Source organism: Micromys minutus (genome assembly GCF_963924665.1).
Source record: "Micromys minutus genome assembly, chromosome: 18".
In the NCBI taxonomy this organism is placed as follows: domain Eukaryota; kingdom Metazoa; phylum Chordata; class Mammalia; order Rodentia; family Muridae; genus Micromys; species Micromys minutus.
Window position 1 is genome coordinate 26,000,049 of NC_137953.1, and position 22,099 is coordinate 26,022,147.

The following is a 22,099-nucleotide window of genomic DNA, read 5'->3' on the forward strand; positions in this document are numbered from 1 at the left end:
GCTGGATTTCAGATAGTCTCCCCTCCTCCAAGTGCTCTCCTTTCCCCACACAGCCTTGTAGACTTGCTGAGCCCCAAGCCAGATCCTGGGAGTCCTCTGCCCCTCTCTAGATTAGGAGCTACTCCAGGGACTGCCCAGTTCCCAGTCTTGGCCACAGTTCATATGCCACCTGGTGGCCAGGATAAATATTGCTTTTTCTCCTCCAACTTGGTACCCTTCCCAGACACAGGTTTTACCACTGAACCCAGCCCATCTAGTGCCCATCATTAAAACCCATAGACATCACCTTCTAGCCAGCCTCTTCTGCCACGGAGGGAAAGCCAAGAAAAGAGCTTTGCCGTGAACTTGCATGTGCAGGCATATTCTACGTTTACAGAGACTTGTCATCATGTACTTTAGAGATTTGGAGCTCATAACAAAATTGGAAGGGACCAAGAAATAACGACAGCAAAACCCCTAGGAGAAGCTACATAATTCCTAAAGCCGGTGTTCCCAAAACAGCTGACAGCATACGCCTCAATAAGTAAGTGCTATGCAACCACTAGCTAGTATCTACTGCCACCAACTATTCACTAGCAACTAACTTCCTATTAACTCCTAAAACTCCATACTAGCATTAGACTCTAGACACTAGACTCTAACAGCTAACACTAACTGACCGTTCAACACTAATTTACTGCTAATGTTAACACTAACCAAGCTAACACTAACCATCAACCAACCCCGCTGCAATAACTCAACCAACAGTGACAATACCAGTAAGTGATAGTGGAAGGTGTTTCCATGGGAACAGTGCAGAAAATCCATCATGAAATTGCTGTCATGCAAAAAAAAAAAAAAAAAATACACTAGACCAGCTTTGCCAGGAAACAGTCTGCATTTGGTGCAAGAATTCTGAGTCTAAGAGAATTGATTCTAGAAGTCTCTGTTCATTCTGAACACCCCACACACACATACCTTAATGTTCATAAGGAATTTCATTCAAGGGTGATGGTCACAAAGATGTTTACTTTAAAAGGAAGAGAAAGGGGGATGGAGAAGATGAAGAAGATGAAGGAAAGGAAAAGGAAGGGATGAGGGCATAAAGGATGTCCTAGAGACTGCAAACTTCATGGCAGAAAAAAAAAAGTCCGCAAATCCACTAATCACTATTTCTAAGTGCTCGGGGATGAAACACAAATGTCATGGCACCATGTGTTTTAGAAGAGCAGAGGACGTGTGGATTGGTTTTCCCCTTCCACCTTTGCCACAGCTGTCAGGGATAGACCATGGCTCACCAGACTTCTGCAGTTCAGGCCGTGGTTGAGCCACCTCACCAGTCCACTTCCTCACTTTAGGTAATGGTTTTGTTGAGATACAACGCACAGACAGAAAGCTCTGTGTACTACTCCATGGTTTTCTGTATGTTCATAATCTTCGAAATCTAGTTTTAGAACCTCTGTCACCTCCATGCCGCCCCCTCAGCCACCTTACATCTGCGTTAGCAATGCTAGACATCCTGTACAAATGGAAGTATTGGAGCTCACTCAGTTCATCGCTGGAGCAGTGTCCTGGGAGTCTGTGCACGTGGGAACTTCCTGCGACAGAATTAACATCCCATTTTATACATACACTGCAATTCATCAGTCAACGGCCAAGAGGTTAGAGTCACCCACATACGAGGTTTTGTCTGGGTATGTATGGGGTCCTTCGGATCCACGCTTAGGAGCACTTTACTAGGTAACTTAGGATTACCATTTTCGAGGAACGGGAAAATACTTTATCAAACCGGCCGGTGATGTTTGAGTCCCAGTTTGTCCACATCCTTACCAACATTTAGTTTTGTCTTGTTGTCTTTTTCCATTGCCAACATTTAGTTTTGTCTTGTTGTCTTTTTCCATTGCCCCCATTGTCCTAGCTGTGACCGTATCTCAGTGTGGATTTATCTGCATTTTCCTCATGACTCCGATACTGACTATTCTTCCATACACTTATTGTCCTTGAATGTTATTTATTTATTTATTTATTTATTTATTTATTTATTTATTTATTTTAGCGTAAAGACAAGAAGCAAACTGACAAATACATTGTGGCACCAAGATGTTTCTTAAATGCAAAGCAAAAAACTTTCATGAAACCAAAAAAAAAAAAAAAAAAAAAAAAATCTTCAGATGTATGTCCCTGTGCATGAATTATAGCTGGATTTTATTTCATTTGTAATCCCTTCTGTGCCGCAAACCATAGTGATGATTGTGAATTAGTTATGTGATCTGAGACCACAGGCAAAAATGTACCGAGGTGTTCAGACAGGACCACACTGATTTTGACATTTGCCTGCCACCTGCCAAGGCAAAAAGCCCTGTCCCTTTTCAGGAGCCCTCCTGAACATGAGATAAAACCGTCATCTCCCTCCATCAGACATACTTGCACACCATCCGGCTAGCTTTCCCATTCCCAATATACAGGAAAGGATGCTGGGTAGGAAAGATGGCCAGGCAGGATGAGCAGCTCCTTTCTATAGCAGAGGATCACAGGGCATACCAGAGCCATGAGCAAAATCTGGAACAAGAGAAATCACACCTGGGCATCATCCCACACGGGGCTACATAGAGGTGGGGGGCGCACAGGGCAGAGGGAGAAAGAAATGAGAGGGGCTATGTAGTGGGGCAGGGCGTCCTGCTAGGGCGCAGTGGGCTCTGCAGAGCACAGCTTCTGTGGTAGACAAGTCTACGAGAATTTGTAGCTGACCTAACACCACATATACTTCCTACTGAACCCCTCCACCCCATCAGTCAGCAAGCAGGCCCTGAAGGACAGCACCCACTCTCTCTCTCCTTCCTCCAGGAAGAAGAAAGGAGGGTGGAAGATGATGTGGAATGAGGATGTGCAGCATCCAGGGACCCTACATTGAGGGCAACTAGCAGTAGGCTGGGACATAGAGGGACATATATTGGTATTTAAATGGGAAGTATCCCCCCCATAAGCTCATGTCTGAACACCTGGTCCCTGGAGAGCACTGTTCAAGGGGACTATGGCAACACCAGAGGAAGTCCTTGGTGGATGAGGTCGGTTCCTGGAGAACAGGCATTATGGGTTCTGGCAGAATTCTAGTTCTAGCCAGAGCTCCCACCCTCCCGAATGCTGATGCAGTGAAACCAGCTGTCCCACAACCCTGCTGCCCCAGATGTGAGCTGTTTCCCCGACCATGCCTTTTCCACCATGGTAAGCTGTACCGTCTCAACCTGTGAGCTAAAATAAATTCTCTTCCCTGAACTCCCCCTGTGTGGTAATTAAAAAAAATAAAATAAAATAAAAATAAAAAAATAAAAAGAGTAACTACTAACCCAGGACACAAATAGAAGAACGAAGGAGAGAGACGTGGAGGTAAGGATTCCCCACCCCCACCCCTCATAGAAACAGATGAAGATACCAGCGACTTCCAGAAGAAACTCAGAAGGCTGACAAGAGGAACTGTTTGTCAGCAGGGGAAAAGGGACCAAAAGCTTCGGCTGCCACTTTACACCTGCTTAGCTTGTAAACTTGAAATGGAAGGAGAATGCCAGAAGCTAGTGGGGCTACAGGACTGCTAGGATGGCTAGGCTGCTAATTCACAAGCCTGCAATCTGGCACAACTGAATCTTCTCAAATCCCGGTGTGAGCGATGCCACCCCCTGGGGGGGGGTGCTCTTCCTGGTGTGAGTCCCAGAGAGAGGCTTGTCTTACAGTCCTTGGAAAGACAGACAGGTGGCCCGGTGTAGTCAAAACAGGAGACCAGATGCACCCTCAGCAATGCAGCGGAGCCCTTAAAAGCACAGTGCCTGGGGGAAACATTAGTGGATGGATGAGACACATGACAGATAGCATTTATTTACATCCGAATACAGACATGTGGCACACTCCAGGCCTGGGAGACAAAAAAGCAAGGATTCGAATCTTTGCCTGTGGGAGGGGGGGAAGGGGAGTGGGGGCTGGAACAAAAGAGTGCTTTTAAAAAATAAATAAAACATGAGAACTCATACAGAGACAAATAGCAATAAGGCCGCTGGAGCCAGGGGCTGAGGAATGCACCGGAAGTGCAAATAATGGCTGCTGACAAGAGCTCCACTTCGGAGCAACATTGACTCAACTGTGGATCACTCATGTACAAGTTTATTGGTTCCTCTGGGCCTCGGGCAATAGCCCAAATGGAAAGAAGGAACAGCTGGGGCAGATACAGGATCTGAGAAAGTCGGAGGTTGCTATATGGAGATCTAGAGAAAGCAGACGCAGAGAACGAGAACGGAAGGGAGGACCTTGTTGCCCATGGTGGTGTGGCAGTCTGAGTGCAGGGTTTGGGGCTCGGCCTTCGTGATGGCCGGCCTAGCACTCAGAGGTGAGCACCTTCACTCTCGATCGGGGAGGTGTGGTCCACTCAGTGAAGGTCCGTCGAGCTGGCAGAAGTTCGGGGTCGTGGCCATACCATTTGCGAGAAATCTCCGTCCTCACCTCCACAGACAAAGAAGAGGGTGTTAGGAAGATCCCGCTGCCATTCCTCAGCCTCAGGAGACTAAGGTGCAGGGGGAAGTGGTGTGGGAGAAGCAGGTGAGGAAAGTCCGCTCGCCGGCCTCGCCAGGAACAGACACCACTACTCTATCCATCCCTCCGTCCTCTGACTATTTCCAGCCTTTGCCTTGAAAACTTTGAGTCTGAGTCCAGGCAAACACATGGTTGCCCTTTCTGTCTCCTGGCCGGCGACTTTGACCCACCTTTGCCTTAGTCTGAAAGGCCAGTAGATACTATGAAAGGAGAATCCTGGGCAGATGGAGTGAGGCAGTCTGTATCTTTGTCTGAATGGAGGACAGAGAGAGCTGATGAAAGGCATTCTGCCTGATAAATAACCTGATAGTGATGCATGAAAGATAAGGGGAAGCTGACTGATATTTAGAACCAAGGCCTTCCCATAACTGCCCCAAAAGTAGAAAGTGTACTTAAAACAGAGTTTCCTGTCACCAAAGATATGTAACTACTTTGTATCCAAGTTTGTCTCCTGAAACAGGTTCCCCCACAACTTACTTCCTGTGTGAACCTCTTACTCAGACTCAACTCATCTCAGTGGGGCTCCTTCCAAGACTCAGGATTCTTGGGACTGCTACACTCAGATTCTATGTCTTTGTGTTTATATCATAGACAAGGCTGTACAAGACTCAAACAATGGGTTCGGTATACTGAGAGTCAGTTGGGGACAAGGGTGTCGGGTAAGGCAAGGATGGATGAACAGATGGGAAGGAAGGAAGGAAGGAAGGAAGGAAGGAAGGAAGGAAGGAAGGAAGGAAGGAATGATGGGTGGAATGAATTCCTTAATTGTAAAAAATAGGACAGGAATCAGTCCATCATCCACAGAGCCTGTGGCAAACACAGAGCCATAAAGAAGAGCAATGACCCAGCTTGTGCATGCTGCCAGAATCCTGGGGACTGGACCCAGCCAAATTCTCCTCTCTGCACAGCAGGACTTAGATAAGAAGAAAGGGTAAAGAGTCTCCTTGGTGACTATCCCGTCTCATCTGCCTGCCTTCTATAATCCCACATGTGCCGTGGGCTCTATTCTGCCTGCTTGCTTCACTGCTGCCTCCACTCCTGGCTATCAGAGTCCCTTTCTTCCAGGGTTTCCCTGTTTCCTGTTCTGCTCTGGATTTTTCTGTCTCTGCATCTGACTCTTTTTCCTAATTCCTTCAATATGGACCTATGGCTTTCTTGGTTCCTGTCTCTATCTTTTCACTCTCTGTCCCCCAACCGATCTACTCTGTCCTCCACCCTTCCTTGACCCTTGAAAGACCTCCATCTCATGAGTTGGTTGTAGAACCCGGCCCAGCCCATAGAAGGAAAGTACGCAAGGTGTTCAAAAGTATCCAGGTTAAAGGTGATTGAGGAAGGTGCTCAGAACCTACTCACACAAAGAATCATAAGAATGGAGGACCATGGGAGTCAACTATGCTGGGGTTTACAGGATACGGGCAAGAGAAAAGGAACTGAGAAGAAGGTCTACTTGTTGAGTAAAGGCGAGCCTTTGGGAGCATACATACCTCTTGATTGAGGAAGCAGTAAAGGACAGCAACAACAAAGCCCTGCGGGTCAAAGGGGAAGAAAGAAGTCCATCAGAACACTTTGGCCTGACTTTGGAATCTGGCAGTCTTTCTCTTGTCTCCTCCCTTGCTCATCGGTCACTGCACCAGACATACCAAGACATGTAGCCATCAATGCATGCCTTCCAGGGCTGTATAGATAGCCCCACCTCACTGTGTATCTCCTTTTTTGCATCTGCATTAGTGAGTACATTACCTGATACATAATAGGTTCTCAGGAAAACCTGAAAAGATGAGTAAATGAATGGATGAATGGGTGGATGAATAGGTAGGTAGAAGGGAGGAAGGAATAAAGGAAGGAAGGGAGGGAGGAAGTAAGGGAGGAAGGAAGAAAGGAAGGAAGGGAGGGAGGAAGGGAGGGAGGACCGCTGGAAAGATGGATAGATATATGAATGGAAGGATGGATGAATGGGAAAATGAATGAAAAAGGATGATTATATGGACAAGTGGACTGAAGGAAGGAGGAATAAAAGGAAGAATGAATATATTGGTAAATAGATCAATGATAGATAGATAGAAAGAATGATGGATAGATGAAAAGAAAGAATGACAAATGAAAGAATGGGTAGGTAAGTTAACATACAGATGGAAGGATAGATAAACAGATGAGTGAAAAGAAAAATGGATGCATGAGCAAGTGGCTAAAAGAAGGAGGAATTAAAAAGGATGGATATATGATAGACAGACAGATAGATAAATGGATAGATAAATGGATGATATAATAGAAACAAATATGAATGGATGGATGGACAGATGAATGGTAAAAAGAATGGATGGATAGGCAAGTGTACTGAAGAAAGGAGAAATAGAAGAAAGAACAGATGAATAGATGGATGGACAGGTGGATAGGAAGGTGGGTAGATAGATGAATAGATGAATAGATGGGCAGATGGGTGGATAGCTGGGTGAATGGATAGGTAAAGGTGAATAGAATAATGCATGAACAAGTGGAGACAATGGAAGGAAGGAGAAAGGAAGGAAGGAGAATGGAAGTATGGATAGGTGGGTGGGTAGATTGATTGATAGCAAATAATGCATGAGGGGGGAAAAAGAATTGATGGATAGATGATAAATGGTGGATGAATGAGTACATGAGTGGATAGGTAGTTAGGGATGGTTGGAAGGAAGAAAGGGTAACTGAATTGCTAATGAAAGGTAGATGGATGAATAAGTAGATGGATGGGTACATGGGTGGATGAATAAACATCTGGGGAATACGCAGATGAATATATCAGTAGCCAGATGAGTAGAGAGCTAAAGGGTAAAGAGAGATGACTAATTAAACAGATGGGTAAGTAGACCTCACTCTAACAAGTTAGTCAAAACCTTCTGCCATAGTCCTTGGAAAGAAGGAGTATCTGTAGGAGGAATCTCACCTGGAAGGACCCGAGTCCTAGCTCCAGGGGTAGACGAATGCCAAGGCCAGCACTGTCAGGCAGGAAGTTGAAGATGATGTAATGAATTCCAAACAGCGGGATAAGGAGAAGTGTTGACTTGGAAAGCCGCCTTGGGGAAGACAAATTCTAGACTCTGAGGCTGTCCATCACCATCCATTGTGGAGATTCTGTCCTCTACACAAACCTTTACTTTATGGGCCATCACATGGCTGTGGCCATGCAGTTATTCCTGCTACTCTCGATTCTATATACATCTTTCTATATCTAATTCTTCCAAGAACCCTCCTCTAATTGCCCTTCTCTCCCATCTAGACATGATCTCCTTCTCCAGGCCCCATAGAAATAGATGGAACCTGTGTCAGCCATTTGCCATGGTAACTGACAGTCTTGTGTGCCACCTTCCTTTACCGTAATCTCATGGGAGGCAGAGCCCAGATCTATTCTCTCTCTAGGGACATGTGGAAAAGGATGGGACCAGGGTAATAAGTAGCTATCAGACAAGACAAAAAACAAATGTCATTCTCTCCAAGGGCCTTCCGAGTAGGTTTCCCAAGCACACACACGCACACGCACACGACACACCACATGTGCATGCACACACACAGGAATGATACCAGTACTGATCCCGTGTGTGTAGGCCACTTTGTCCAGGCTCCAGCTTTCTCAAAAGGATGCAAATTATATGGAGAAACAGCCCAAAGTTCACCTGGAAATGAGGCACAGGAATGTGAGTGCAGCGGTCAAGGGCAGCACTAGGTGGCTGGCCTAGGATTGGCCCCATCCCCTTGAATGACTAGGAATCCCAAACCTGTGAAGTGCAGGGCAGAGAAAGACTGAGCCCCTCCCCCCTTTCCAGTCCCAGCAAAAAGGATGAGAGGACCAGGTCTGGCCACCTGCCTCCAGCTACCTCTCAGGGTCTCTCGGGTACAAAGCAGATGTTCATTCCTCTGCTGGGGAAAGATCACACACCCACAAGAGCCAGGCCACATTGGGACCAGGAGCAGCTGAGTGCTCACCTGTTACCACCCCCAGCAAGAGATTATCTGCAAGCCAGACACAGGAAAACTAGAAAACAGGTCTAAGTGCTGATGTGACCAACTAGTGCCAGAGAAACTAGGGTACCGGTTTCCTGATTTTTTTGGGATAATCATGTCTCCACCCCCTGCAGATCCACATAAAGAAACCTGGAGGCTGAATTAATAAAGCAAAGGAATCTGGCCTCAGAGACTGACCCCAACAGAGAGGACTATAGGCCCTTTGATGATCCACCAGTAGGGGGAGCTGTCGTCTAGGTCCCAGCACCTGAGAGGAAGAGAGCCTGGGTTTGAAGATGCCCCTTTTCTACCCTGATAATGCACCTCCTCAACACACTTGCTATGGTTTCTGGGGGTCTCTCTCTGTCTAGTGGTCAAGTCTTCAGCCCCACTCTGTCTCCCTCTGGCCCGATCTTCCATCCCAGCCTGTCCACAGCCCAGTGAAGACTGGCCCTTCTCTTCCTTGTTCCAGATATTTCTTGCCCTTGAAAAACCTGCTCAGAGCTGCTCTCTTGAGATTCATAGCTATGACAGCCTCTCTTGCCTGAGCTTCTGGCCCCCCCAACCAGCATTCTGCCCACCTGCCACACTCTAACCTAGAGATTCCTGCCCCCCCCCCAGATGGTCTACTACATGCCTTGCTGACAGCATGGGGGTGAGGAAGTTGCTCTACTCACGCAGTATCCTCAAAAGCCAGTTTGCAGCCCACCCACGTACCAGTGCACAGCACAGGGAGCCCTGAGGGTGAGATAGCACAGGGATGAATGAGAGCCCTGTACCCTTTGCTTGAAGTGTACCCTTCACCTCCCGCCAATTGCTAGCCACATGCGGACTATGATGGTGGGGCCAGGTAATGGCTTGAAGGGATTTACTCTACTTCCACAATGAACTGTGGCCTGTTCCCTTTCCCCTTCCTGAGCCTTGTAGTCACTCACAATGAGAAAGGCCTCTTTATGAGCTCCCAGGTCCTTCCCAACCTCCACCCCCCCCCCCCCGTGATGGCGAATGAGCCCTTGATGCTCACCCCAGCCAGCGAGGACCAGCCACCAGAAAGCTGGTTTGGATCTAGGGGATGTGGAGGCCAACAGACAGCTCAGGAAGACAGCTTCTGCCAGCAGCCAGCTGAAGTTGGTCATGGTGGCAAAGTGTGAGACGGCCACAGAGACCTTACACAGGATCTGAGAGCAGGGACCTGATGCTTCAGAGCTTGGACCCCCACTTCAGCCCCCATTGGGTCTCTTTCACCCCAAGAAGACACCAAACCCTCAGGTCCCCCTCCACCTTGGACTGGACCACTCCACTCCTTGCGATGCCGTGGGAGGAGTTTGACAGTGTTGTGATGTCAGAGCACAGACACACAGGTTAGGTTCATTGTGTCTTCTGTCAGCCATGCAAATCACCTCAGCCTGCCACACACACACACACACACACACATACACACACACACACACACACACACACACATAAACACACACACATACACACACACACACAAACACACACACATACACACACACACACAAACACACACACATACACACACATATACACACACATATACACAAACACACACACATACACACACACACACAAACACACAGACACACACATACACACACACACACACACACACACACACACACACACTGTCCTGTTTCCTCTGTCAAGTGTCCTTCCTAAGCTGGAGTTCTCCTTTAAAGTAATAACCACAGACATGTACAGCTTTCATCAGTGGATATAGGATGTGTTCACCATTCATGCAACCATCTGGCTCCTCCTCCCTCACCTGCCTATGTTGGCTACATTACCACCTCTGAGCCCAGCTGCCCAAGTTCTATTTATTCCCCAACTGTGTGGCTCGGTGACCTGGCCAGCTGCCCCTTGTTAACAAAATGGGATTCAAGTGAGGCCTTCAAGGCATTTTAAGATCAAAAGAGATAATACATGTAAAGTGCTTGGTGTGCTGCCCGGCCTAAGTGAGTGTAGTCAGTGATTAATTCATTAATTAAATCGGGCCACTTGTTGGTCTGGGAGCTCACTTGTCTTTTCATTTCCAGAACACTTTCAAAGACCTTGAACTCTGACCCCTTCCGTTTTCAATTTGTTCCTTCTCCTTTCTCCACCCCTCCACTTTTGTGACTTTCAGCTTCTGGCTTTGGTGTGTCCTGTGGTGGCCCTGCCTCAGACTCTCCTCTCACTCAGAGCTTTCTCCCATGTCACTACCTTTGTACCCATGCAGCTCCCAGGTCACCTCCTCCCTGAAGCCCTTTTGTTCTCTTATTCTTAGCATTCCCTACACAGCAGTCCCCAAGTCTGGGTGCTTCCTGTCACCTAGGTGCTTCTGGAAGGAGGGGCCAAGCTCCACCCAGGTCCTTGTATACTCATTAAAGGCAATAATGTGGCTGACTGGCACAGGAGTTGCTGTGACCAACTTGAAATGGGAACCTTGAGGAAAAAGGAATACTGGTGTAGGGTGCCCCTAGCGAAGGGAGCTGCTCATGTTGACACTGATCTATGGGTGTGTAGGGAGAGCTTGAGGCTTCCTTCCTGGCCATGAATACAGGGCAACAGGTCAGGCACATTCAGGCCTGTCCCCTGCCCTCTTCCCCAGGGTGCCCCAACTCCCTCCAGTCATAGCCTTTACAGTGGACATGCTGCAGTGATCCACGCTCTCCCCCTGGAAGATGGCCGCATCCTTCAGGAACACAGCACTGGCCTTGAGGATGAAGGTGGCAAACAGCTGTGTGTGGATGTAGTTCCTGGGGCAGTGGAGCCTCCTGGAAGAAACAGGAGAGATGAACATAAAGGCCTAACTACAAAAGACCTTCCCGGGGCCTAGAACAGGCCTGGTATGGCTGGGAAGCTAGGCAGAAGGTAACCCAATGCAGAGTAACATGAAACCCAATGAACTGGGTAAAAAGTGAGAAGAAAGTGTCAGTTTGACCCTAAAGGTCAGCTGGCCAGAATTTTCCTGGCCTAAGTTCAGGTAAGGAGCAGGGGTTCTATAGCTCTGCCCTTAGCCAGCTCTGTAACTGTGGATGCAGAGGTAGTCACCGCCCAGTAAAGAGCCTGGGGGAGTCCCTGGTGATCAGAGCACTACCCTCTGAGTCATAGTCCCATGAGGAAATGACCTTTAAAGGCTGGAGAGCCATTACACCCATCAGTAAGAGCTGAGGATGGACTGGGTTGTGGAGGCCATGCAGGAGACCCTGGGTTCAATCCCTGATACTGAAAACCAACCCCAAAAGTACTACTATGGTCCAAAAATTGCAACCATCAAAAGAGGGCCACGCAGGAGTCAAGGAGGCGTCTTAGAACCTGACGAGAGCTGGGCGTCCAGTGTTAGCAGGGATGAGCACACTAGCGAGATAAAAGAAGTCACAGGAAGCCAACAGGATGTTCTCCATATGAACAAAGGTGTGGCCAGGGAACAGAGGCCTGGTGTGGGAAGAGAGGGCCCACCCATGGGGGAAAAGGCAGCAAAGTCAGCAAAGGTCATGCTGCCTGGATCTGGGCCTCTCCTCACTCTGCAGGCAAAGAAGCAGACTTGGTCTGCAGACAGTGGGGAAGCCAGTGACGGTTACTGAGCAGGTGGCAAGGGTGGCAAACCTGAGAGCGACCAGGATGACAATAGCCACGCAGAGGGTTATGATGGAGATGCTGTGTCCTGTGGTGTAAATGATCCTCACCGTGGAGAAGTAAGATGTCTGGGGACAACAGAAGCAGAAGAAATTTTTGGCAATCAAGCAGGCATCTGCAAACTCCACCAACTTCCCAGTCGCTGATAACCACAGAAAGCCTCATATAGGCACTGACCCTGCAGGTAGAGGTGCTAGGGAGGCACAGTTGCACTGGGAGTGGGGAAAGAGCCAGCAGAAGCTACCTGCCTCTTGAGAGTAACAAAAGCACAAGAGGAATTTGGGCCTGTTTACTGACACCCAGCTAGCTACCATCTTGAGAACACTGTTATTCCCATATGAAGGTAACATCCTGGACACCAGGAACAGCCAGAGGCAGGCGGGAAAAGGCTCTTTGGTACCCAGGTATTTGAATCAGTCGGAGCTAGGGGTATGGTATGACCAGGCACCGCAATTCTGGCTCTGTAAGCCCTTTGTTCCTCTGACCCGTCTCTTTATTTGAAAGATGAGTACTCCGGTGTTTTTGCTCTTATGGCTGAGAGCAGGGAGAAATGGGATTGTGAGTGTGGACGGGCCCTGAGAAGATCCTGACCTGTGCACAGTGTGGCACATGCTTCCCAGAACTAGGGGTCTATAATTACTACACCCTTAAGGTTTTCTCGCTTGCCCATGCCACCACCCAGAATACCGTGGCTGAAGACCAGAGAAAGCAAGCACTTCCTGTCTAGCACAGCAACAATCTTCATTCCCTCTGAAATAAGTAAACCCCGCCCCCCACCCCATACCAGAAACTGCGTAGAGAAAAGGCTGGTCAAGAGGAGGGTGACTATGGCTTTCAGTCTGCCTTCTGCTTCCCTTCTCCCTCAAAGCAACCAAATGTCACCCTTAAGTAAATGGACCAGCTTCAGGAGGCACTTTCCTGCCATCTGCTGGACAGATCCTGTAATTACTATGCCCACATGGGAGACCCTGGGTTCAATCAATCCCTGATACTGAAAACCAGCCCCCAAAGTACTATAATGGTCAGAAAATTGCAACCATCAAAAGAGGGCCACGCAGGGGTCAAGGAGGATTCTTAGAACCTGATGAGAGCTGGGCGTCCAGTGTTAGCAGGGATGAACACACTAGCGAGATAAAAGAAGGCACAGGAAGCTAACAAAATGAGCTCCGTATGAGCAAAGGTGTGGCCAGGGAACGGAGGCCTGGTGTGTGAAGAGAGCGCCCACCCATGGGGGAAAAAGAAAGATGTCAGCAAAGACCATCTTGCTTGGATCTGGGCCCCTCTTGACTATGTAGGTGAAGAACCAGCAGTTTGGAACCGGTGATGATTACTGAGCAAATGGGGTTGATAGTGAGCTACCACCTTTATCAGTATTTCTGGTCACCTTCTTCCGAGATGTTGGGAGCCGCTTACCTCCTTGGTTAGCAGTTCCAAGGGCACAGGACAGGCCACGGGGTATGGTGGGAAGGGATCAGACCAGCCAGTGATGGTACAGTCCCTCTTCACAGCCCCTAGAGACAAGCAAGAGTCTCTGCTTACAGAATCCCTCCCTTTCCCAGAAGATGGTGGGAGGGCCATGGCTATCAACTGTCCCTGTGAGGTGTGCACAAGGAGTTCTTAATCAACAACAGGGAGAGAAGAGTAGCTGGGGTTCCAGCCAAGTGTAGTCTGTCTCTGTTTTCCAAGAAAGTTCTGTTGAACGCTATTTATTTGGGGGCACAGAGTGGAATAATGAATCTCTACACCCCCTTCCCCATAAGAGACAGGAGGGCCAATGGGCGAAGTGGAGAGGGAGATGTTTCCCACCCTCCTCAATATGGTACCACCTCCCTTGCTCCAATGCTGTCGTTAATCCCCTGGATTAATGGGGATTGATGCTATTAGTCATTATTCAAGATGACTACATTTATCAGGGTAACACGAGAAGATAGAAATGTGAGGCTGAAATCCAGAACAGTCCATCACCAAATCAGAGATGTGCAAACCAGAAAGGACCACCTGCTCCACAGCTCTGCCATAGCTAGGCCACTCACCTGTGTCTGGGCCAAAATGAGAGAAGAATTCAGGGCAGGGGAGGGAGACCCACTGGCCAGAGCCTGCCGGGGGCCAGCACAGCAGCCCATCCCAGGTCCCAGGGCATCCTAGGTAGAGAAGGAGGAGACATGGGGTGTCTGAAGGGAACTGCTGGAGAGGATGTCAGGATCGGGGACATCCCCACCCTTCATACCCAGGGATGCGTTGTTGGTCTCCTCTGCCGCCTGGAGACATGCTAGCTCATCATCCCTCAACTGAGTGATGAGGTCACATTCTAGGTGGAGGTGACCCAGTGCCTATGGGAAATAGTGACAGAATGAGACAAGCCCACTGGAGGCCACTCTCTAGCTGGAGTGACCTGAAGACAGAGACCATGCCTGGTACATTTCCATGCCCTAATTCTGAGAAAGACCCATTCATCTGCCCCACAGATATCAAGGCATGTTTGATGAGCGGTGGAAAGAGGAGCTGGGAATAGAAAGGGGATGTTCAGAAAGGAGGGAAGGGGAGAAAGGAAAAATAGAGAAAGGAAGGAGAGAAGAAGGGGGAAGAAGAGAGGCAGGTAAGGAAAGGAAGGAGGGCAGAGGAAATAGGAAAGAAGAGAGGGACAAACTGGCACTCAGCATGCAGAAGAATGAAAATAGACCCTTTCTTATCCCCTTGTACAAAGCTCAAGTGTAAGTGGATCAAAGATCTCCACATTAAACCAGATACACTGAAACTATTACATGAGAAAGTAGGAAAAGCCTTAGAACACATAGGCACAGGAGAAAATTTCCTGAACAGAACACAAATGGCTAGAGCTCTAAGGTCAAAGATTGACAAATGGGACTTAATGAGATTGCAAAGTTTCTGTAAGGCTAAAGACACTGTCAAGAGAACAAAACAGCAGCCAACAGAGTGGGAAAAGATCTTTACCAACCCCGCATCAGATGGAGGCCTAATATCCAAGGTATACAAAGAACTCAGAAAGCTAGACACCAGAGAATCAAATAACCCTATTAAAAATGGGGTACAGACTTAAACAAAAAGTTCTCAATCAAGGAATATCGAATGGCTGAGAAACATCTAAGGAAGTGCTCAACATCCTTAGCCATCAGGGAAATGCAGATCAAAACAACCCTGAGATTCCACCTCACACCAGTCAGATTGGCCAAGATCCAAAACTCAGATGACAGCAGATGCTAGGGAGGATGTGGAGAAAGAGGAACACTTCTCCACTGTTGGTGGGGTTGTAAACTGATAGAACCACTCTGGAAATCAGTCTGGCGATTCCTCAGAAAATTGGACATAGTACTACCTAAAGACCCAGTTATTCCACTTCTGGGCATTTACCCCAGAGACACTCCAATATACAACAAAGACACATGCACCACAATGTTCATAGCAGCTCTATTTATAATAGCCAGAAGCTGGAAAGAACCCAGATGTCCTTCAGTAGATGAATGGATACAAAAATTGTGGTACATTTACACAATGGAGTACTACTCAGCTATCAGAATCAATGACTTTATGAAATTCTTAAGAAAAGGGATGCATCTAGAGAATATCATCCTGAGTGAGACAACCCAGTCACAAAAGAACAAACATAATATGAAGTCACTGATAATGGGATACTAACCCCAGTAATCTCTGAACACCCCAGAAACAAGTCACAAACTGTGTGAAGTTCAAGGGGGAAAAAAGTAGGTCAGCTTTTCACCCTGAGTACACATTAGCTCAGCTACACTGCTTTGTGTGATTGTGTTGCTTTGGCTGTGATCTGAGAATGGTGCCTTTATTTCATGTTTGTGGACTAAGATCTTACTTTCAAGACAACAACTATGCTAATATATATGATTTTATATATATATATATATATATATATATATATATAATCATGTAAGTACACAAAAAAAAGAGAGGAACAGATCCACTTTTCCATATTGTGGCAGTGAATTCTGTGACACATTAGAGAAAGCCACCTAGAGCTCCCATAACTGTGATAGTGCAGCCCTTTCCTCCTCCCCTACCACCCCTTGCTCTATACACTTCTGGCTCCTGACAGTGTTTCTGCATAAACAGCCCCCAGTAGGCAGGACAAAGGTCCCCAAAGATGTACATGTCCCAATCCCAAAACTGGTCAATGTGTCGCCTGACACATGGGACTTAGCAGATGCAGTGCAGGATCTCTGGGCAGGGAGATGCCCTTGGTTATCTGAGTTAGCCCACAAGAGGGCACAGGGACCAAATCAAAGAAGCTATGAGGAAAAGCTTTGAAAGAAACTATGGTGCTTACTAAAAATGAAGAAATGCCTCAGGCCAGGACAGGAGACTCCAGCAAGACCACTTGGGTTCAGACAAGTCACATGAGCAAATGTATAACTAGTTTAAGTGTGGGGGAGTAAGAAGACAAGGGCACCTGACTGAGGTAAAGGAACACAGAGCAGGAAGGAGGGAATTGGAGTGGGAGGGGACTGGACTAACTGTATGGTTGGTGGAGCGGAAGAGTGTTCAGATAGACATACAGACAATGAGATTGGGGAAGGTGGACATTCGAGGATGCACAGAGCTATGGTGGATGATGAGGGTCCTGCATCAGGACAACTTATTGATCATTAGATGGGAAGAAGGAAGCCGACTTCATGCATGGCTTGATGGTCATAAAGACGGCAGACTGGATGCCTCCCAGAGCCTGGGGCCACAACAAATGGTCTCTAAGTTTTTCTGGACACCTCTGTGTTTCTGACAGGAGATTAATGTACCTGCGTGGAGTCCAAGTGCTCCAGGACAGGCAGTGATCCGGGTATGCCTAAGATTTGGTGTTTGACCTCTTTAGAGAGCTAGAATTCTTACCATCTCTCAAGATTTACAAAATTCCCTGCAAAATCCATGCGCATAACACACACACACACACACACACACACACACACACACACACACACACACACGACCTTTCCCTGACCTGACCAACTTCTCACCTCAAGGCTTGGGAGACAGTGATCAATTCTAGTCCTGGATCTGGTATCTACTCCAGCTGCTGAATGACTCCTCTGGTCTGGGGCTCCCTCCCCAAAATGAAGCTTTCAAGGTGCTGTGCACACAGAGGAGGATGTGAGTCCTTTGTGCCTTGTGGGGAGGTCATGGAATTTACCAGCATGACATTTACGTGTCACCCTTGTGACAGGTCAGATCATTTATCCCTATCCCCTCCCTGAGGCCTGGTAGACTTAGGTCTCCTGGTCTATAATTTTCTGGGTAGCTCAGTCTAACATCAAACTCATGATAATCCTCTAGCGTCCACAAATGCTGAGACCACAGGTATGAGCCACCACATCTAGCCCGAGTTTCTTTTGGTACACAGAGGCAGGTGAAAGCTCACGTGTCACAGAGTCCACTTCATGGTCTACAGACACTAGCCTCTTGAGTGAAGGGCACTGAGTTGCTGGGATGGATGGTCACCCCTGCCTAGGCAGTAGAAGAAGGTAGCCTCCTGGTGCCTTGTGACTCCTCCCCTCTTGGCCCTTGAGGCTGCCGTCAGCAACCCAGAAAGTCTGCTGGGAAAGTTTCAGCTCTTTCAGGAAAGCCGTCTTCCTTGGCTTCCCCATACCCCTGGGCACAGCACAGGGAGCAGTAGCCGGTTCCTGAATCTTCTCCAACCCTGGCTATATGGAAGGGAGCATCCCCAAATGTCACAGCTAGAAGACCTGGAATTCATGACCTCTTCTGGCCCGGCATGGTCCCTGACCATACTTCCTTCAAGGAAAACAGCCATTCTGGAGATGACCCAGGAGTTGGAAGACAGGACCCACATTGGCTGTTTTTGAGAAGGAATGGGGTGGGGAACAGCCTGGGATATATGGCTTAGAGAAAGGACAGGCTCAGGTGTGACAGGGAAGCTCTGTCTGGTCTCAGCCATTTCAAGACAGAATTTTAGGACAGGTGTCTCTGGGGCTCCAAGAGGATACAGATAGGGACTAGGTAAGGTAGGAAGGAGGCAGCTCAGTTCCAGGCTGGATATAAGATTGGCAAGAGAAGGAAGGAAGAAAGGAGTCACTAGACTCAGGAGGTCCCCCACCCCAGACTGCCACCACCCAAGAGAAGGAAGTCTGAGCTGGCTACTTACAACTCCCCACAAGTTCAGCAAGCAGAGGGCATGAGTAGCCCACAACAGGCTATCCATGGCAGGGGTGCCTGCAGTGAACCCCAATGAGCCGTGGTCCTTCCCTCCCAGGCTGTTTCTGGTGATTCCACCTACTGCATCCCTGCTACCTCGTCTTCCCGGTAACTGCGTGTGTAGGCAGGGCCAACAGAAGGGACACCCAGCTGAATATGGAACAGACTGGTGGGACATCATGTTACTGCCAGCCCTAAACGGGACTCCGTGTCCTCAGCAGGGGGTGGCTGAGCTCTGCTACACCACCTTGCTCTGCCTTTATGTCTGAGTGTACCTATCCTGACAGCAAGAACCCAGAGAACACAGATAGGGCACAGAGAGGTGACAGTCACGGGAAATGGTTCCACTTATTTAAGATGCTTTCCTATTGTTTTCGGAGCCTAGTTCCCCAACGGCCTCCTATACCTGCACCGAAATGAAGGGACCTCAGAAAATAAGGTGCCCAGGTCTGCCCCAGGGTTTCAAGGAGCCCCAGATTTGTTGATGCTTTAAGTCTCTTTCACAAGCTGGAGGATGAGCTGAGGGAACCAAAAGGTAAAGGGGAAAGTGACAGGAGAGCCTGAAAAATTTAATGGGTTTTATGAAAAATGACCATGAAGGGCTGGGAGTGTGGCTCAGTGATAAAACACTTGGTCAACATGTGCATGACTCCAGGTTCAAATCCCTGGCACCACAAAATAGTTGGTTCATCACTAATTGAAGTTTATGCTGCCCAAGAAGGTAGCACATTGAATTCCCACATGACCTGATGGGGACGCTTAGATGGCGAGGTGACATCTGCAGCACAAAGGCAATGTCAACTTCACACGGGGCTAGGTAAGGTTTCTTATAACCCCTTTGTCCAGAAGGGAAACTGAGGCTAATTGGGGGACATCCCTGCAGCTGGGCCACTCACCAGTGACAGGACACCCATGTTCCATTACTGAAGTGAAGAGACTCACTTTCGTTATTTCTATGTTAGAACATAAGCTCTCAATTGCCCCAGCTAGTGACAATGTCCTAAACAAGACTAGATCTTGCTCAGCACTTGGAACTTGAAGGCAAATGTCCCCTTTGACAATCCTGAATGGCATGGCAGCTAAGGGGTCTTGACCATTGAACAGCCATCCCCTCTTACAGAACTGTGCTTGGGGTGCCAGATGTGTTTCTAGTGAACTTGTGTCATGAATGTGGAAAGCTTCCCACCACCACATCTGCATCTGGGATTCATTTGACATCAGCGGGGCTTTATTTTTCCACCCCTAGTTGTTGTCAACAAAACGCTGAAAATATTTTCTGCACATGTTGCCCAGCGTGGGTGGCACACAGTACATGGGGCTCCTCTCGACAGGCAGAGGAGACTCAGGCAGGGAGAAATCAACGGCTACAGAGAAGACATAACTAAAAGGGGGCAGAGGCCAAAGGACTAGATTGATCGTCCTTCGTGATTAGCATCTCCTCCACCAGCATTAGTGGTATTAATAATCGATACCAATAATTCACAGCAGTTCATATTATTTAAATGAGTGGCAATTAACAAGGAAACTCTGCTCCCCTTGGAGACATTTAGCAATAGCTGGCAGTATGTTTTACTACGGAAGGCAAGGACTAAGGATGGGGAGGGGACTGCAGGTTCTGCTAGCATGCAGTAGGGAGCTCCCACAACCACGCAAAGATGCACCCAAGCCTGAAAGGTCAACCGGAAAAAAACTGAACTAGCCAACCTGGTTCTGCTTTCCCATGCAGTTCCTGAGCACACCCTACACCACCCACAGCGTGAGTTGCCTCCAGTGCTTGCTGGCTGAATTTCTATTCCTGAACCTGTTCTGGTTAGAGTTGTTATCCTAGGATGAAGCACCATCACCAAAACAACTTATGGAGGAAAGACTTTGCTTGGCATACACTTCAAGGTAGCTGATCATCACTGAGAGAAGTCTGGGCGGAAATTTAAACAGGGCAGAAACCTAGAAGCAGAAATTCATGCAGAGGCCATGGAGAAGTGCTAGCTACTGGATTGCTCCCCACAGCTTTCTCAGCGTGCTTTCTTATAAGACCCAGGACCACCAGACAAGGGTAGCACCACCCACAGTGGGCTGAGGCCACCCATATCAATCACCAATGAAGAAAATTCCCTATGGACTTTCCAGATCTTATAGAGACATTCTCGAAATTGAAGCTCCCTCCTCTCAGATGGCTTTAGCTTGTGTCAAGTTGACATAAAACTATCCAGCACATGCGATTTTTAGGTTTTTTTTTTATTGGATATATTTTATTTACATTTCAAATGTTATCCTTTTTCCTGGTTTCCCCTCCATAAAACCCCTACCATTCCCCCTCCCTCTGCTTTTATGAGGGTACCCACCCTGATATTACCTTACACTGGGGCATTGAGCCTTGGCAGGATCAAGGGCTTCTCTTCCCATTGATTCCCAACAAGGCCATCCTCTGCTACATGTGCAGCCAGAGCTATGGGTCCATCCATGTGTGCGCTTTGGATAGTGGTTTAGTCCTGAGAGCTCAGGTTGGTTGGTGGTGTTATTCTTATGGGGTTGCAAACCCCTTCAGCTCCATGTGATTTCTAAAATAAGAAGACATTTTTATATGATAAAATAAAAGTATAAAAAAAGTATCCATAAGATTGACCATGTGAGCATTAAAATAAATTTGTGTTCAAGAAAGGACACTGTGAATGAAAACGAAGCACAAGTCCCACGCTGGAATACACTTGCCAATAACAATGACAGGCAAATGCACAGCTTCCAAAATATTCACACATGAATGTTTTATGTGTGATATGAAATGCGATAGAAAAGTGAGCTAAGGATGTGTACCTACAAGTAATTGAGAAAAGGAAAGCATACACAGCCAATGCATGACATTAATACTATTCAAGAAAATAAAAAATACTAAGCTACCCACTTCTTTACATTGTTCAAATCTTAGTTTCCAGCTTTGTTTTTTAATTTATATATATATATATCCAAGTAACAAGAGTTCCAGTGGCCATGCAGGTACTGGATTCCATGGAGCTAAAGTTTTAGGTGCGTATGAGCCTCCCGAAGTGGGTGCTGAGAACCAAACCCAAGTCTTCCACAAGAAGAGTATACATATGCTCTTCACCACCAAGACATCTATCCAACCCCTGCTCAAGACATTTGTGTTCAATAGTACACTGTTGTGATGGTGTGAGGAAGCAGGTATCTATCTTTATGTGGTGTAAACAGATGAAAATGATTATTGAGCGGCTTTTAGAAGTAACTTGGCACAACCTACTGAGTCTGTAAAGAACATTCCTTAAGAGTGAGAAGCTCTATTTCTTTCTATGTTTATTCTAATAAGAGGTAAATATGTAATCTCATATAGTGAGCACCAGTATGAACTATAGGGCTGCTGAGATGGTCCAGACACTTGTCACAAAGCCTGCTGAGTTTGACCCTGGAGACTCATGGTAGAAGGGAAAAATCGACTTTCAAAGATTGTCCTCTGACCTCCTCACATGTACCACAGCATACGTCTGCACACACATGCAAAATTAAGATCAATCAATCAATCAATGAGTAAGAAAACACTTTAGCATGCGTTTGAGCTTGGTTGGCAGGGGATCAATAGTAAAGTGGTTGTTTAGCAAACATGAAGATCTTGGTTCTGATCTCTATGTCAAAAATAATGTATACAAAAATATAAGTTAGATGTACTTGTTTCAACATGGAAATACATCAAAAATGTGTTTTGAGAAACTGTTTCAAGTCAACACAGAATATC

General features: G+C 47.4%; 1 protein-coding gene across 1 annotated transcript; it reads right to left on the bottom strand.

Moving 5' to 3' along the window:
• Positions 1-4,338: 4,338 nt before the first annotated feature.
• On the bottom strand, positions 4,339-18,364 carry GHRHR (growth hormone releasing hormone receptor; the record flags this gene model as incomplete). The annotated part of the gene is made up of 13 exons (XM_080931835.1): positions 4,339-4,464; positions 6,039-6,080; positions 7,475-7,604; positions 8,110-8,201; positions 8,728-8,797; positions 9,207-9,267; positions 9,554-9,707; positions 11,174-11,306; positions 12,139-12,236; positions 13,582-13,679; positions 14,202-14,309; positions 14,396-14,498; positions 18,308-18,364. The coding sequence occupies 13 exons, from the start codon at positions 18,362-18,364 to the stop codon at positions 4,339-4,341; spliced, it is 1,272 nt and encodes a 423-aa protein (XP_080787961.1).
• Positions 18,365-22,099: the final 3,735 nt, after the last annotated feature.